This window comes from Hibiscus syriacus, unplaced genomic scaffold, assembly GCF_006381635.1.
Source record: "Hibiscus syriacus cultivar Baekdansim isolate YM2019G1 unplaced genomic scaffold, ASM638163v2 tig00110610_pilon, whole genome shotgun sequence".
Taxonomy (NCBI): Eukaryota; Viridiplantae; Streptophyta; class Magnoliopsida; order Malvales; family Malvaceae; genus Hibiscus; species Hibiscus syriacus.
The window spans coordinates 7045159-7062903 of NW_024062800.1; the positions used below are offsets into that span (position 1 = coordinate 7045159).

At 32.5% G+C, this 17745-nt stretch overlaps 1 protein-coding gene across 2 annotated transcripts; it reads right to left on the reverse strand.

Moving 5' to 3' along the window:
- Positions 1-2112: 2112 nt before the first annotated feature.
- LOC120135662 lies at positions 2113-15737 on the reverse strand. 2 transcript variants are annotated; one of them, XM_039151898.1, is made up of 4 exons: positions 15726-15737; positions 3924-3927; positions 2900-3317; positions 2113-2393 (listed from the first exon to the last, which is right to left on the reverse strand). In XM_039151898.1, exons 3-4 carry the CDS (start codon positions 3288-3290, stop codon positions 2239-2241), a joined length of 546 nt encoding a protein of 181 aa, XP_039007829.1. In that variant the 5' UTR covers positions 3291-3317; positions 3924-3927; positions 15726-15737; the 3' UTR covers positions 2113-2238. The 2 variants fall into 2 exon arrangements, with proteins under 2 accessions (XP_039007829.1, XP_039007828.1); XM_039151897.1 differs by lacking the exons at positions 3924-3927; positions 15726-15737 and having other exon boundaries at positions 2900-3338.
- Between the last annotated feature and the right edge of the window lie 2008 nt (positions 15738-17745).

The following is a 17745-nucleotide window of genomic DNA, read 5'->3' on the forward strand; positions in this document are numbered from 1 at the left end:
AGTCACTTGGGTTTACAGGTAACTATTAACGAAAATTGGGGCATCACAACTCTCTCCTTATAAGAAATTTCATTCCTCAAATTTTACCTGGATAGAAAAGATGCGGATAATGAAGTTACATGTCTTTCTTAGTTTCACAAGTTGCCTCATCCATACAATGGTTCCTCCATAAAACTTTCACTAATGAGATCTGCTTGTTTCTTAGCTCCTTTACTCTCGATCCAAGATCCTTATCGGTTCCTCTTCATAGGTCAAATCTTAGCTCACCTCTATATGCTCTAACGGAATGATATGGGATGGGTTGAAATGATACCTCCTAAGTATCAACACTTGGAACACATTATGGATGCGCTCCATCTCCGATGGTAAGGCTAGTCAATAGGTCACGGGTCCAACCCTCTCCAAACTCTCACAAGGTACATTTAAACGCGAAATTAAATTCCCTTCTCGTCAAAACCGAAGTACCCTTTTTCAAGGTGATACCTTGAAGAATACCTTGTTGCCCACTTGAAACTCTAAATATTTACGCTTCAAGTCTGCATAAGACCATTGTCTGTCGAAAGCCACCTTAAGTCTCCCTTGAATCAACTTAACTTTCTCTTATGCCTGATCAAGTCTGGACCAACCAACTTTTTTTTACTCAGCTCTGTCCAACATAAGGGAGTCCTAAACTTTCGACCATACAAGGCTTTGTAGGGAGCCATTTGGATACTAGATTGATAAATGTTTATATGTTTTTTTGTTAAAAAATATAAAATAAGATTTTATGTAGTTTCATATTTGAGTTTGAGTTTCAATTAAGCTTTTGAAATTGTTTATAGTTCGAGTTTTTTATTCGAATTCGGGTGGAGCTTTAAATATTTAGTCTCGAATTCGAGTTGAGTTTGATAATTTTAAATTCATGAGCTTTGAGTCGAGTCGAGCCGAGTTCAACTTTGACATTTTCGATTGTTGAGCTCTACTCGACTCGTTACACCTATGGATGGGTATGGGTCGGTTTCGGGTCGAGTTTCGATCAACCCAACCCGACCCGAAATATATATATATATATTATTTTTATTCAATACAAATTGGAATCTAATTGAAAAAATAATATATATAAATGGTTATTATTGTAATTATACTAAATATATAAGGTAAATTTAAATCATTTTTCAGGTCAGTTTAGGTATTTTTCACCCTAAACCCGAACCTAACATGACTCGAACACACACTCTAAAAAATCCGACCTTAACCTGAAATTACTTTTTAAAAATATCACCTGATCAGATCAGTTTGAATCGAAACCCGTCAGGTTCGGGTCCCGTGCCCATCCCTATTTACACACCTACTCATAATTGATGAACTAAAAGGACTAATGATGCTCTAAACTCTTCTTGTGCTAGCAAATCAAATAATTTTTTTGTACCCGTTGCAAAAATGAGGTCCAAAAATGTTGGTCAATGAATATTCAAAACGAATGCTTAAATCAGTTAATTACATTGCAAGGCAGAAAAATAAGTACATATACTTGAAAATTTTTGATAATTTAGAGTGTACGAGATTAAATTATACTGGCAGGATAAAAATTTTAAATTATCACACACGACACTAATAATGACATAAGCATAATTAAATATATGTTTGATTTAAAATTTGACGCCTGACTTTAATTTTGATATGCAATTTGTACTTGATTGTTTTTGGTCTAATTTGATCTTAACTTTAATTTTGATATGCAATATGACTTTGATTATTTTGTGAATAATTTTAAATTAATGATTAAATTTTTATAGGTTAAACTTTTAAAAACATCTAAAATATTAAGATTTATTATTTCAAATTTTAATTTAATACAAATACAAAATATTTAATTAAGGATATATTTATATAAAAAATAGTAGGGTCAAATTGCATATCAAAACTAAAATCAAGGGCCCATTGCATACAAAGTCAAAGTCAGGTGCCAAATTGTATCTAGCTAAATTTGAGAGCCCAAATTGCATATCAAAAACAAAAGTTAGGGACCAAATCGCAACTCTAAACCAATGTTAGAGGCCAAAAGGTATTTAACCCTAGTTGAGAATAAATAGAAAACATGTAATTATTATTTATTAAAAAATTGAAAATCAAATAGTATAAGCATACACCGAAATTCTGAAGTATAGATATTCTCTCCAAAGTATTCATCTACATCTCGAAGTAATATAATTCTGAGGAAGTCATAATTGTTGGGAAAAAGAAAAGCAACTTGGATCATCAAAAGGGAGCTGGGGCAGGGGCTTCGACGGCAAATGAAGCTGTTGCTTGACTAGAAACAGGGCCGGGTGCAGCGCCAGAGCTCGCTATAAGCTCCACCATGCTCCGCCGAGGATTGGAGCGCCGAGCGTTACAAAGATCAGGCAGAAACACTCCTGCAAACCAAAACGTACATTAATCATTCCATTCAATCAATGGGTCAAGTGTTATAAAACCATGAATGGATCGATTTAGATAATATTCTTAAAATTTTAAATTATTATATATTTCAAATATTTTTGTTATTTTTTTAATTGTTAATCAATTTACTTTTAATGAAATTTTATAAATTGTCATCCTTAAAATTTTGAGTAAATTATAAATTTAATACTTGAATTATCACTTTTGATTCGTTTAGGTCACTCAATTATTAATTTTTTAAAATCATACATGATATTACGTTTTAGTATCATTTTGATAATTCTTAACAGAACTATTAACATGACGATATCATATGGTGACACATTAACATTACCGTTAATTTTTTTAACGTTAAATGACTAAAACGGAATAAAAATAATAGTTAAGAAACTAATATGTTTACAATAAAATTTTAAAAATTCATCTTAAAATATAAATCATGCCACCGTGGTGGGTAAAAGCGGAGGTGGCGATTTCATACCTTCAGCGGCGGCCAAATTGAAGTAAAGGTCAACAATGTTGGGGCACTTTTGGTAGCAAGCAGTGGAACAAATCTTGGCAGTGAATTGTGAGTCGAGGAGTGCATCGGATGAAATGCCAATGGAGTTTCTATCGGCCCCACAAGCGCCTACACATTCATCAGTCTCTATGTACTCCGCCATTCTCTCAACCACCACCTCCGATGTCCGGCACTGATACTCTACCTTTCCCTCTTTCCCCACCTCCGTTTCCAGCAAACATCTTTTCCCTGACGATGCTATCGAAAACGCGCACACATCTTTGGGCAAATCTTCGCAAATAATCTCAGCTAGAGAAGCGTGGAGGAAAAGAGAAGAAAGGAAGAGAAAGACGGGGAATTTGAGAGAAGCCATGGATTTGGTGATCAACTTGGTTGTTTTCTGGGTTTGTTTGAATTAAGATGGAAGAATTAATGATGGAAACGAGGGCATACATATGTATATATAGGGCAAGCAATGGCTTCGATATTTTTAACTACTAGTATTTTTATAACTTTTTGGGTAAACTAGACTTTTAGGACCCCAACTATCATTTTTATTATGGTTAAGTCACCAATTTATTTTTTATTTCAAAATCATAGTTAACGTTATATTTTAGTTTTATTTTATCCACCCACTGTTAAAAATTAACGATAATGACGACATGTCATTATAAGGTAATACTACATCATCATTTAATTTTTTATTAAAAAAATATCACGCCAACATTTCCGTTACTTTTAGACGATGAGTGATCAAAATGAAACTAAAACATAACATCAGGTACGATTTTGAAAAAATAATAGTTAAATGACCAAAAATGAAATAAAACAATAATTGATGTGCTAAACATGTAATTTATCCTAAGTGTTTTATTTTTTTTGCGGTAAAGACGCGTTGGCTGTTTACCAGTTTATAGCGTTTATTTACATGCATGATCGAGAAATTTCCAAGTTCCTGGGCGTTTTGTAATTTTGTTTCTAGAATTCTAAAGTTGAGCTAGTCAGCGTGTCTCCATTGGCTCAATACAAATTTTTAGTGTTTAATTTAACTAATATTATTATTCTCTTCTTTTAAAAGTCTTTATATGCCAACCAAAAACGAAATTATATTGAGCTAATTAGATTATATCATTTTAAAGGCACGTGAATATACATTTCAAATATATATAAAAAAATTGTTCAAAAAATTACAAAAATAAAGATTATTCTAAAATTATAATTTTAGTTGAAATGATTCTCCATAAAATACATAAATGAGATAATTTTAGTTGAAATAATTCTCCATAAAATACATTAATGAGAATGGAATAATAAAACCATCTCGTTTACACATGTCCCACACGTTAGCGTATTAATTTTCTGAATTATTATATTAAGAAATTAATTTTCTGAATTATTGACTAATATTTGTCAATTTCTGTTAAAATTAATTATATGAAACATTGACTTGCATTTGCTATTTGGTTGGGACAATTTCCAGGAAGAAAAAAGAAAATGACATAGAGACCAGGTCAATTTTCATGTTAAATGGCGAACAATTTCATATTTGATTGTAAGAAAATTAAATGGGTAAGTTATGTTTTTCATCACTCAACTTTGGCTATTTTTCTGTTTTGGTCATTAAAAATTTAATTTGATTACAAATTATTTGAATTGTTCCTATTTTAAGCACTTTATTGTTGAATAATTAACAATGTTATGATAACCCATCTATCTCTTTTTTTTTTTTGAGATTATAAAAATCCCAACAATTTTAGAGTTGGGTGACAAAAACAAAAACATGAATAAATTTGAGATGAAAAATAATTTACCATTAAAGGGCGATACATCACCAATAATTTTTTAAAATAATTTTTGTTTTATTAATATGTCATAATGAGATTCATACCTCATTAATGTTATAATTTAGGGTAAATTAGATCATATGCCATTGTATTATGAGTGAGCTTTATGATTGGATAATCGTATCTGAAAATCTTTTATTTATTGATTGTAACAATCAAATTATTTTAGCATTGAATATGTAACAAAAACTTTTTTGCTACAATATGATCACTCTATGTATTGATTATAAAATCAGGTTCGTCAAAAATTAAAAAATTATTGTCTATTAAGGATAAAATGATATAACAATCGATAAATAAAGTATTTTTTATGACTTTTGAATTGTGATAACCTAATTATAAACTTAATCATAATAGAATGACTTAAGGAATAGTTTTTCTTATAGATTAATATAACGAAATCACATAATTTATTTATATCAATTTTATGGGTAAAGTACACAAATGGTTCCTCAATTATAGGACACTATTTTGTAGAGTCCTTTGTCTATTTGAAAGTTACAAAATGGTCCGTTGACTATAAGCCATTGTTTTATTGATTCCCTTGACTATTGAAAGTTACAAATGATCATTTGATTATTCATCTATTTGAAGCTCATCTTTTTCTGTTAAAAAATTGATGGTCGTCTACGTTGGACGTTAACCTGCTAACTAGAATATGATAAAATCTAATTCTAGAATGTCAAACAACTACACAATTCAAATGATTCTCGGATCATATTTTATTATATTTCAGTTAACAAGTTGACGTCTAGGTTAGACAACCATCAATTTTTTAATGGAAAAAGATGAGTTTGGAATAGATGAATAGTCGAGTGATCATTTTGTAACTTTTAATAGTCGAGGGACACAACAAAGCATCATCTTATAGTTGAGGGGCCATTATGTAATTTTTAATAGTCGGAGGACTCAACAAAGTAGTATTCTATAGTCGGGGAATCATTTTTGTACTTTATCCTAATTTTATAAAAAAATGAGGGTAAACTATGCATTTAGTACCTAAACTATTAGTTTTGGTATGTTTTAATACCTAAATTTTCAATTTTTTCAAAATCATACCTAATATCTAGTTTTTGTTTCGATTTAGTACTTTTCTGTTAAAAATTTAACGGATAATTTGCACGTGACACCTTTTTTATGGGTAAATTACATCATTCATCACTCACTATCTTCTATTTCCTATTTTGATCACTAAAGTTTATATATTTTTTAATTTAATTACTTAACTTTCAAATTACTCCTAATTTAATCACCCTAACTTTCAAATTTAATTTTTTGTTTTTAATTATATATTAATAAAATAACAAAAAATATAATGTAACAAAAATTATTAAAAAATAAATTAGAGTAATTAAAATAAGAGCAATATGAAAGTTGAGTAGTTAAATTGATATTTTTTAAACTTTAGTACCAAAATAGGAGTGAAAAGATAGTTGTGTGATGAATGATGTAATTTACCCATAAAAAATACAGTTTCGTTAAGTTTTTAACGGTGAGGTACTAAAATGAAACAACAACTAAATATTATGTATGATTTTGAAAAAAGATTGAAAATCTAGGTACCAAAATGGACCAAAGCTAATAGTTTAGATACTAAACATATAATTTACCCAAAAAGTTAAACTAGAGCAGCGTGTTAAATAGAAACCGGAAGGAAAAGTTGAACCTATGCTCCTTTGGATGGCACCTACCTACATATACTTTCCTTAACACGACGGTTTTGGTTGGTTCCCATGAAGACTTAGCTGGTTGGTTAATGGCCATATATTTCTTAACAAAAGCATTAAACTACCTTTTTATTATTATAAGCATTAAATTAACACGATGATATCAGTTCCGGAGTAACTGCTACGCTATGACCAGAGCTTTGAAGCTTTCACGGAAATTATGTGAATAATTAATTATTGCATCTGATTACGTCATTTCAAATCACATTTTCATTCTTTATTTTAATGTTCCATTTGTTTGGTATTTTTCATGAATGATAATAATGTTTCTTTGTCTCTGTCGCCTAGGATGTCTAGGTCTATATGCACTCCAATTCCTAAGACCTTGAGACATCTGTAAAAGCTAGAAATTTGTTGTCTTTACAGTAAAAACAGTTCATAAGTAACAAAAGATGAATAAAATCAACATCTGCTTATATAATTACTATTGGGAATGAATGAGGATCTAATTCAACCTAAACATATGTTGTCTGTCTATTTAATGCAAATATTTATGTATATATTATCCGGCTAAGTTAAGAGTTTTAAGTTTAGACCCTACAATAAAGTTACTAATGGTATTATGTTTGAGATTAGGGGGTTTAAGTAAAATTGTAACCCCTCAAAACTCCTCCGATCCCCTTATCCCCAAAAAACATACATTCGTAAGTGTTATTGACAATGGAATCCTCTGAAAACTCTTTCGATCCCCAGGTCCCAAAAAACGTGGCCATAGAGATGAAGCCCCTCCTAACCCTCCTCCTTCTCCAGTCCACCCTTCTTCCATATCGATGGATTGTGATTTTGTTAAGTAAAATTAAGGCAGTGAGAAAATTGCAAATTTAGTCACTATACTTTAGGGTATTTACAAGATTAATCATTAAACTTCAACTATAAATACCATAACCGATTTAATTTCAAAATAATCCCAAATCATTCTAGCTTTCTCCCAATACTAGAGAATTTAGAGAGTTTTCTTGAGAGTTGTTTTCTCCTTTTTATCAAGAGAGAATTGTCATTGTTTTCTCCTTGTTAGATCGAGAGAAGTTGTAATTCTTATTTTCTCATAGTGAAATTCTTCTATCTTTGCCCGTGGTTTTTACCCTATATTATTTAGGGGGTTTCCACGTAAAATTTGTGTCTTTTTTATCTTCATTTTTATTTTCTCAAATTATTAGTTGCGATTTTGTTCTATCCAATAGCCGTATTCCGCAACAATTGGTATCAAAAGCTAGATTTGAGTGTGTAATGTCTACTTATTGTCATTGTGGTTGCCACCAAAAGGTGGATCCTCCAACATAAGAAAGTAAGAAGGTATTACTCATTCTTTGAAGGTTCCAGAGAACTATTCACGATAGTGAAATAGTGGGAGTTATCCGTAATAGAAGCCATGGCAACGAAATTTGATATTAAAAAGTTCAATGGGAGAAATTTCTCATTGTTAAAATTGAAGATGAAGGCCATCCTGAGGAAAGAAGGTTGTCTAGCAGCTATCAGTGAAAGGCCGGTATATTTCACAGATGACAACAAATGGATCGAATTGGACGAGAATGCTATGACAAACTTTCATCTAGCATTAGCAGGTGAAGTATTGTCAAGCATCCAGGAGAAGAAGACAGCTAAGGAGATATAAGATCATCTCACCAAACTGTACGAGGCCACATCGTTGACAATAAAATTTTCCTTAAGAGGAGATTGTACACTCTCCGGATGCCAAAATCTACTTCAGTGACGGAGCACTTAAACACACTGAACACTTTATTTTCTCAGCTTACATCCTTAAGATGTACAATATGAGAACAAGAACGTGCTGAACTTCTACCGGATTCGTATGATCAATTCATCATCAACTTGACAAGAAGTAATGTCACCAGTCTAGTATTCGATGACGTTGCAGCTGCTGTTCTACAAGAAGAAAATCAGCGTAAGAACAAGGAAGACAGACAAGTAAATCTGCACCAAGCAGAAGCGTTAACAACGATGAGAGAGAGATCAACAGAACGTGGCCAAAACAACAGTCACAAACATGGTAGATCAGAGTCGAGAAGCAAAAAGAATTTAAAATGCTATAACTATGAAAAGAATGGTTACTTGAAGAAGGATTGTTGGAGTCTAGGTAAAAACTCCAATTCACAAGGCAATACAACAAACATTTCAGATGATGGAGATGCTCTATGCTGTGAAGCGTCAACCACCGTGGAAGGTAGAAACAGATTTGCAGATATATGGCTCATTGATTCGGGAGCAACATATCACAGGACCTCAAGAAGAGAATGGTTACATCATTATGAACCTGTCTCAGGAGGATCTGTGTATAGTTGCAATGATCATGCCTTAGAGATCGTTGGCATGTGAACCATTAAATTGAAGATGTATGATGGAACAATTAAAGTTGTTCGAGATGTGCGGCACGTTAAAGGCCTGAAGAAAAATTTATTATCCTACGGATTGTTGGATAATAATGCAAACAAGATTGAAACACGAAAATGAATCATGAAGGTGTTCTGTGGAGCGCTTGTGGTGATGAAAGGCGAAAAAATAACAACAAACTTGTATATGCTGGAGAGAGAGACTTTGGTAGAAGCAGAAGCCTCTGTTGCCCATGTAGTTCAGATTCTGCAATGCTATGACATCAGAAACTTGGACATATACCAGAACAAGGAATGAAAGTCCTTGTGGAGCAAAAGCTACTTCCAGGCTTAACAAAGGTATCACTTACTTTGTGTGAGCATTGCATAACAAGTAAGCAGCACCATTTAAAATTCAACACGTCAAATTCTAAAGGCAAAAATGTTCTAGAATTGGTTCATTCTGACGTATGGCAAGCACCAGTTACATCCCTAGGCGGAGCAAAATACTTTGTCTCATTTATTGATGACTACTCCAGGAGATGTTGGGTGTACCCAATTAAGAAGAAGTCAACATGCAAATAGCTTTATCTCAATGTAGGGCTCACATCCTTCACCATCTCGTGGAAATGAAAGCTCTTCCTCTAAGAGCTTGCGCACACCTCTTGCTCCCAAGACCAACTCCTTAATCCTTCTTGATAGATCAAAACATTAGGTTGTTTAGCTTGATGAGAGTAATCGTCCGTAAATTCCAGCCGAAGGTTTTAATGGACAAAACCCTAATAATGGTCTAGATGCCATGGTTGAATAATCCATTGTTTGTGGTCTCTTCTTCGTCTTTTGTTTATTATGAATCTCAAGACGTTTATTTTGAATACTCAAGGTTGTGGCCATTGCAACTTCAACCGTGTTGCTCGTCAATTCTTGCGATATAATAAACCTGGCATTATGGGTTTTGCTAAGACTTGTATTAGCCTGAATAATACAGACAAAGCTATCGCCGATCTTATTTTCCTTATTCTTTCAGAGTTGAAGCCAATGGTTTTTCTAGAGGAATTTGGCTATATTGGTTTGATAACATTCATGTGGATATTTTATTTAGTCACTTCCAATTTATTCATTGCAAAATTCATAGTACAATTGATAAGCTCTCGTGCCTCGCCACTTTTATTTATGCTAGTCCTCAAGCTGCCAAGAGGACTCCTTTGTGGAATTACTTACGAGAATTATCCAGACATATTTTGGAACCGTGGATAGCTTTGGGTGATTTTAATGCCATCCTTTCTCCTGACGAACGAAAAAGGTTTAGGAGCATTGCCCAAATCGATAAGCATTTTGCAAAGCTGTCTTCGATTCTAATCTTCAGGATCTCGGGTATTAGGGGCCTGATTTTAAATGCTATAGAGGAAGCTGTGCGATTCGGCTTGATCGTGCCCTTTGTAATGATCATTGGCTATAGGCTTTCCCCGACACTTTGATTATGCATCTTCTCCGGATGAAATTTGATAATCGTCCCCTTCTTATCTCCATTGATAATTCTTCTAAGCGTCACAAAAAGCAACAATTTCGTTATTTCTCGGGTTGGCTCCTTCATGAGGATTTCCACCAATTTGTCCATAATAATTGGGATGCTACTCTTTCTCTCATTAATACAGTCAAAAATTCAGCAAGGCGGCTGAAATCTGGAACCACACTATTTTTAACTCTCATCGGAAAAATGAAATCATGGCTAGACTCTGGGGCATCCAAAGAGCATAGATCGCCATCATAACCCTTTCCACATTAATCTGGAAAATTAGCTTCAGATTGATCTTGAGCAGATCCTGGACCATGAGGAAACGCTTTGGAAGCAGAAATCTCACATGGATTGGATCGTTTCTAGAGATAGGAATACTTCCTACTTTCATAAGCGGATTATTCAGAATAGAAGAAACAATCGTATATCTTTAATCTAAACCGGTTCCAGTGAGTGGTGTTCTGATGAATAAGGTATTCATAATGAAGCTATTGATTTCTTCAAAAATCTATTCTCTTTTGGATAATTCTTCTCTTGGGAAATTCCCCTTACTGGTTGTTTCCCGGATATTGTCTCTGAGGAATCACAATGAATTAATTGGATTCCTAATGATGAAGAACATCGCTGGATTCTCCGTCACTAGCATGATCAAGTCTATATTTAATGGTTTAGACATTGAGCCTGCCCTCAATCGCACAATTCTTATGCTAATTCCAAAAATTCTTAGCACCACAACGTTCAAGGACTTTCACCCAATTTCGCTCTGCTCAGTTTTATACAAATTGATTACTAAGATTGTGGTTCGTCAGCTCCAAAACATCTTAACTCGCCTTATTGCTCCCAATCAAACTTCCTCATCTCTGGGCACAACATTTCTAAAAACCTGATTATAAATCAGGAAGTCATCCACTCAAAGAAGACAAAAAGGAAAAAGATGGAGCTATGAAAATTGATCTTGAAAAAGCCTTCGATGAAGTTTGCCTTTATTTTCGTCCTCACTATGGAAATACTTGGCCATCGCATTTCAAAGGATGCTGAAGATAATGACTGGATCCCTTTTAATCTTGTTCGTGGTGGACATCTAATATCCCATCTCTTTTTTGCAGAAGACTTAATTCTTTTTGCCAAAGCTACGACCACTCAAGCTACTCTTATAAACGATATTCTTGAAGAATTTGGTACTTTCTTCGGGCATCGTGTCAATAAAGACAAATCTCAAATTTTCTATTCGGAAAACACTAACATCGAAGCCATTAATCTTGTAACTTCTTAACTCGGTATTCAAAGGGTGGCTGACCTTGGTGTTTATCTCAGTATGCCTATTATGCACAATAGAGTAACTTGTTATTTCTTCGGCCTCATCATTGATAAAATTCGAGCTAAGCTAGTGGGATTCTTGATCCCTTTCTCTAGCCGGCCGGGTAACCTTAGCTGACTCGGTTCTTAATGCTTTGCCATCTTACCATATGCAAATATGCCGCTTTCCTTCGCGCATTTGTGACGAGATTGAAAAATTGATCTGTAATTTTATTTGGGTTCGAATGCATCTTCCCATGGCATTCCTTTGGTCTGATGGGAGACCGTCAGACAACCTCAGAAAATGGAGGTCTTGGATTACGCTACCCCCAAAATTAGAACATAGCTTTTCTCATAAAGCTTCGCCACGCCCTTGTCTCCAATCCAAACAGTTTTTGGGTCTCTCTTGTACGACAAAAGTATAAGATTCATGATCCTTGTCCGTCTTCCATAACTAGACCAAACTGCTCTCGTGTGGCGTGAGCCTCTTTCTATGGTTTTCTCTCATGGTCGATTGGAGATGGTACTCTACTCGATTCTGGCATGATAATTGGGTACCTCAACTTGGTCCCTTAATTAATTAGAAAGCTGATTCAACCACTATAAACGATGAACTTTTGGTTTGTGACATCTTTACTCCCTCAGGTATTTGGAATTGGAATCTACTAAACAATCTTCTTGTTCATGAGGCTATTCCATATCTTATGAATATTCAGTGCCCTGATCCTTCAGCTGGAAGCGGCACTTGTGTTTGGAATTCAGACAAACATGGTCAATTCAATATAAAGTCATCCTACCATTAACTTTCTGAAGCCAGTTGGGATCCTTACAATCACGTCTGAAAATATGTTTAGAAGCTTCCAATCCAAGAACGAGTCAAATATTTTCTTTGGCTCTCAGTTAGAGACAAACTTCTCTCAAATCGTTTGCGTTGGCACCGCAAACTCCCGCCGATCCTTCTTGTTGCGTTTGTGGTGCATTTGAGGATCTTTCCTTTACATGCATTGAGGATAATGCAACCCTTAAGTTAATTTGGGAGGTGTTGCCCATTTGTGTTGTTCATATTGTGACATTTAGGGTACTGAACTGCTATAATATTGCATTTTGTGTTACATGTTTTGCATTGTTGTGCATTGTGTTAAGATATTTACGAAATGCACATGTAATGTTGCATGTTTAATGTTATTTAAATCAATGAAGTTTTTAATGAAATTTTGATGATGTCCTATGATGAAAAAGTTAGAACGGTGAAATGCTATGGGAATGTTTTAGGGACTTGTTAAAATTAAGATCCATAGAAACCTTTTACACTATAGATGTATGCTTTAAATACTTAGAAATCAGAAATTTTTGAATTTTAAATCTCATATCTTTATTAGATGTTGTAGAAATTATGCAAAATATATTATGAATAAGTTGGAAACTCTAACATTAGTCTTAGGAATCTGAATAAGTTGGAATATCCAACATTAGTTATAGGAAATCAAAAGCATTGAGAATCATTAACTAAGTAAGAACAATTTTTTTTTTCTAATTTAGCTAAGTATTGGTTGGATACATTTAGCCTACACACTACTACACTATGGATTCTGATTTTAATAAGCTGACATTGTATTCCCTAATTTAAGATCATAAGTATGTTGTACTCATTACTGCAGCAATAGTCTGAGGACTAAATAAGGAAGTTCGAAATATGAATTGGTTTAATGATGTTATTTTGTAGTATTATTGTCTAGACGTAGTTGTATTTCATGCATTTTTTTGCTTGGAGACAAGCAAACACTTGGTTTTGGGGTGTGATAACTCTCCAAAAGAGTTATCATTTATATTCTTTTAACCTAGGTTTACTGAACTCCAACATCATTAGGAACATAATAAGATCATTTGTATATATTTTTCATCTTTTGCATCACATGAATTAGTTTACATCTTTTGAGTTATTTTATGATATTTTGCTAAAAACGGGTACACTGATGATGTGGCATTGCTCAATGTGAAGCGATGTTGTAATAGGTCGTTGTGTAGAATTGGAAGCAACTACTGAGTCATAGGCGGTTAGAGAAAATTCTAGAAGGGACAACTAGCTGGACAACTACCATTTAGTTCAATTATCACCTAAAACGTGGTGCAGTTTTATTGGTTAAAGGCTTGAATTTTCAGCCTATAAATAGGAGAGGTATTCACACCATTTGTATGATTCCTTATCCAAAAATTATTCTTCACGTAAAAATCATGGTAGTCTAAGTTCTTCGTTGGGAAGTGTAACAACAGTTGGGGGAGCTTTGCCGTGTAGAAACGGTGATCAAGAGGATTCATCTATATTTTTATTTCTTCAATTGAGATAAGGAAGTTACAATTTAGATTTGAATTTTTTGCATAACTTTGGATGATATTGGATTTTGAACACTGTTTTTATGTGCTATCAAACTTATGAGATAATTTTAGAAATAAAATTGTCACTATGCATGGATACTCTATAATTTTTAGAAATTAAAGTTATGGGTGTTTCATATGAATTTTTATCAGCATTGGTTTTTGTGAAAAGCAAAGTTAGTATAATGAGATGTATTTGTCAATTGTCATGTATTATTAATTGTTTAGTTACTTGAATTAATGAAGATTGGTTCTTATTAATTAAATAGTGTTAATCTTTGTGTGACACATGAATATAATGTTTTAAGCATCATAATAGTAAAAAATGCCATATAGCATCCACATCCATTTAATCCTTGATCTGATGCTCTTCTGAATGTTGTAGCACTGTTTGACATTTTCCATTCTGAAATATCTATTTCTTATTCACCTTTTATTTCAACAATCCAATCAATATCTTTTGTTATCTACCACTCAACCCTTTTCTGACATGTTTTTTCCCTGTGTGGGTTCGATAATCGAAACTTTTATAGCTTTCACTTTATTACTTGAACATGAAAGTGTATGCTTGCACTTTGCTATAGCAATATCATAGCATCAACTGTAATAATTACTTGCGTACTAAAAAATCAAAAGAGATGAAAGTTGGAGATACTGGCATGGTATTGGAGTTATCTAAAAAATATGGAGCACGATGATTCAAAATTTTGTTATGCCATTGAAGTTGATCTTGATAACTTCATAACAAATATTTTTTAGGCATATAGCATGATGAAATTAGATATGGATCTTTTGGAGGTTTCTTATGTTTTCATACAACATATAGAAAAAAATAAAGATGGTATACCTTTGGCATTATTTGTGGGTGTTGTTGAAAAATATATTACTGCAAAACGAGTCATTAACATTAAATGGATAATAAAAAATAAATAAAAATGAATCGTTCAACCATTTTGTGGTATTAATCTTGAAGTTAGCACGACTCTCCAAATTTCATACAGCTGAAAAATGGAGTGGACTTAGGTGGTACTATTATTCTCTTAGAAACAGAACTTAGAAAAAGATAGAGAGTGTTTGAAAGTAAAACATTTGAGAAATCATATTTTAGTATATCTTAAAACATGAAAATAAGCTCTCTGTTTATATGCTTAAAGTATGGGTAAAATGGTAAAAGATCTAATAGCAGTTACAAAATAATTTCTTATCATAAACACAATTTTAATGACCATAAACATAATTTTGTAACAACTAGAAATAGTAAATTATAAACCCTAATCATTAATATTTTACCAAGAAGACCTATAAAGAAACACACACGAACCGAATCAGACTGCGCCAAACAATTCCTACCCAGTGTGAAATTCTTTGTATTATCAAAATCCCATAAATAAAAAATCCTTTATAGAAATGAAGAATTTGAAATTAAAAATACGAGAAGAGCAATAATGAGATTAGTTGCTTAAACATTAGTGAATGTATCTGGTACTATTAAATAGTGATGATAAGTAATTCTTATCTTATATAAGTGAACAAATCTTGAACTTTCTAAGTTTAGGGTATAATCATAACACACAACTAACCCCTTCATCCACTAAAGTCCTCAATATGTCTACAAAATATATATACAAATGTATATATATATCCCATTTTTCTCAAGATTATAGTAAGTGTACTAAAAAATTGGCCCAACATTTTTCATAGAAGTGGCTAGTCCTTTTCACTTACGTAGGTTATTTCATCATGTTTATCTCTAAACCATCCAAATATGGACTATAAAATAATTAAGAGCTTTTTATAATAGCTCAACCTCACAACAAACAAGGTGAATTTCTTCAAGTTCATATTAAATAAACTACTCAAACTTTGGGACAAGAAATTATTAATAATAAATACTCAACCTCTTTATTTGGTGAATTCAATAAGTCATTCTCAAATAGGATCACCTAAAATGTTGGGTTTGAATCATTAAGAGTTTAAGAAAACTCATCCTCTCTGTCAACAAGTTCATCTAGCCCTTTGCGAATAGGACTTCTACCCACTCAATACTGGATTATGAACTCATTAAGAGTAAAATATTCAACCAAAATTAGTAAATTCATCAAGTTTTTCTCACTAAAACCACCCAAAACATGGGCTATGAATTTATTAAGAGCAATTAAGCTCATCCTGTGCATGTACATTATTCTTCATAGGGATAGGTAGGTAGAAATGTACAGTACGAGTCCATGGATTTGTTTAACCACATTGAAATTAGATAACTAATTTGGTTATCCACCATGAATTCCTCAACCAATGAGATTTAGACTCATCCTCCTCAATGAATCACAAACCAATTTTCGACTTAACCATTTGATAAGTGGATTAACAAGGTTCCTCTTCAACTTCACATACTCTAAAGAGAGTATTTTTTTCTTTATCAAACATCTTACTAATTCAAATCTTATGTGAGTGTCTCTTTTTACCATTGTAAGCTTAGCTATAAGCCACCCATATCGCTTCATGTGAATAATAAAATAAAGACACTAGTGTAGTTGGTTTTCCCCAAAACAGAAATTTTTGCTAATAAATTCCTTCGTCACTCGACTTCTTACCCAGCTAGGTCGAAAGTGATAAATTCTGAATCCATAGTAAAATGAGCACTAAACGTTTGCTTGGAAGACTTCCACAAAATTTCTACTCCGTCTAGCGTAAAGAAATACCCACTCATCGAGCTTATCTCGTCATCATCGATAACTCATTTAGCATCATAGTATCCTTCTATGACTACAGGATAGCCAAAAAAAACTCAAGTTTCCAATCCATTATACCTCTAAGATACTTTAGTAAGCATTTGAGTGCAATAGGTATATCTTCTTTGTTTTATAGATTTATGCCTTCTCTTATAGGCTTGACTATTATACCACACACTTGATATTTTATGCCTTCTCAAAAAAGCCCAACAATTAAACCTTAAATTCATTTGAATTTTACCTGGATAATTCAAGAGCTCTCAACTGAGACCCCACAATCGAGCTAGTAAAACATATTTACCTTACAAACTTTTACAAAATTTGATCTATTCAAAATAAACGCATACACACTAGTAGTATTTTTTATGAATACATTATTGATTACCCAATATATATATATATAACAATTTTGGGTATTTATGATAAATTGAAACTTCCAAGTTTCTTAAATAAACATTTAAGATTTTCTCATATTGATTACTTGGATCAAACAAAACTCGTAAAATTTAGTATTCTCATAATGTGAAACATTATTTAATTTAACCCAAAATTTATGTTAAGTTTAAAAAAAAATATTTGAAGAATCACTTCAATATTAAAACTTAAAAAGATGCGATCATATAATGTCTTTTTATTAATTTTAGTAATTTTTTAACTCTTAGGATAATTAACTCATCCAAATTTTGTTCATTCCACACTTATACGTATAAACTATAAGTTTATACATCATAATGCATGAAAATTATTTTTCAAACACCCCACATTTTCTTCTATTTTAAGGTAGAAATCAATCTTTAAACATAAAATGTCTTATATATCACATGAATAATCATCACTAACTTACTCAATTTTTATTAAAGTTATAATAAGTTCCAAACTTCAAATTCTAATTTAAACATAATCATGTTATGTTTTCATATATTAATTGTAACATCCCAAATTATGGATTAGTGACCAAATTGTAAAGTTTCAGAATTTGATGACTAAAGTAGAAGAATGAAATAGTTCAATGATTA

Bases quoted from the DNA above. Each gene is read 5' to 3' on its own strand.
- LOC120135662 (XM_039151898.1), bottom strand. From the start codon at position 3,290: ATGGCTTCTCTCAAATTCCCCGTCTTTCTCTTCCTTTCTTCTCTTTTC. The intron at 2,394-2,899 runs GTATGAAATCGC...TTTGGTTTGCAG, and splicing joins CAATTTGGCCGCCGCTGAAG to GAGTGTTTCTGCCTGATCTT.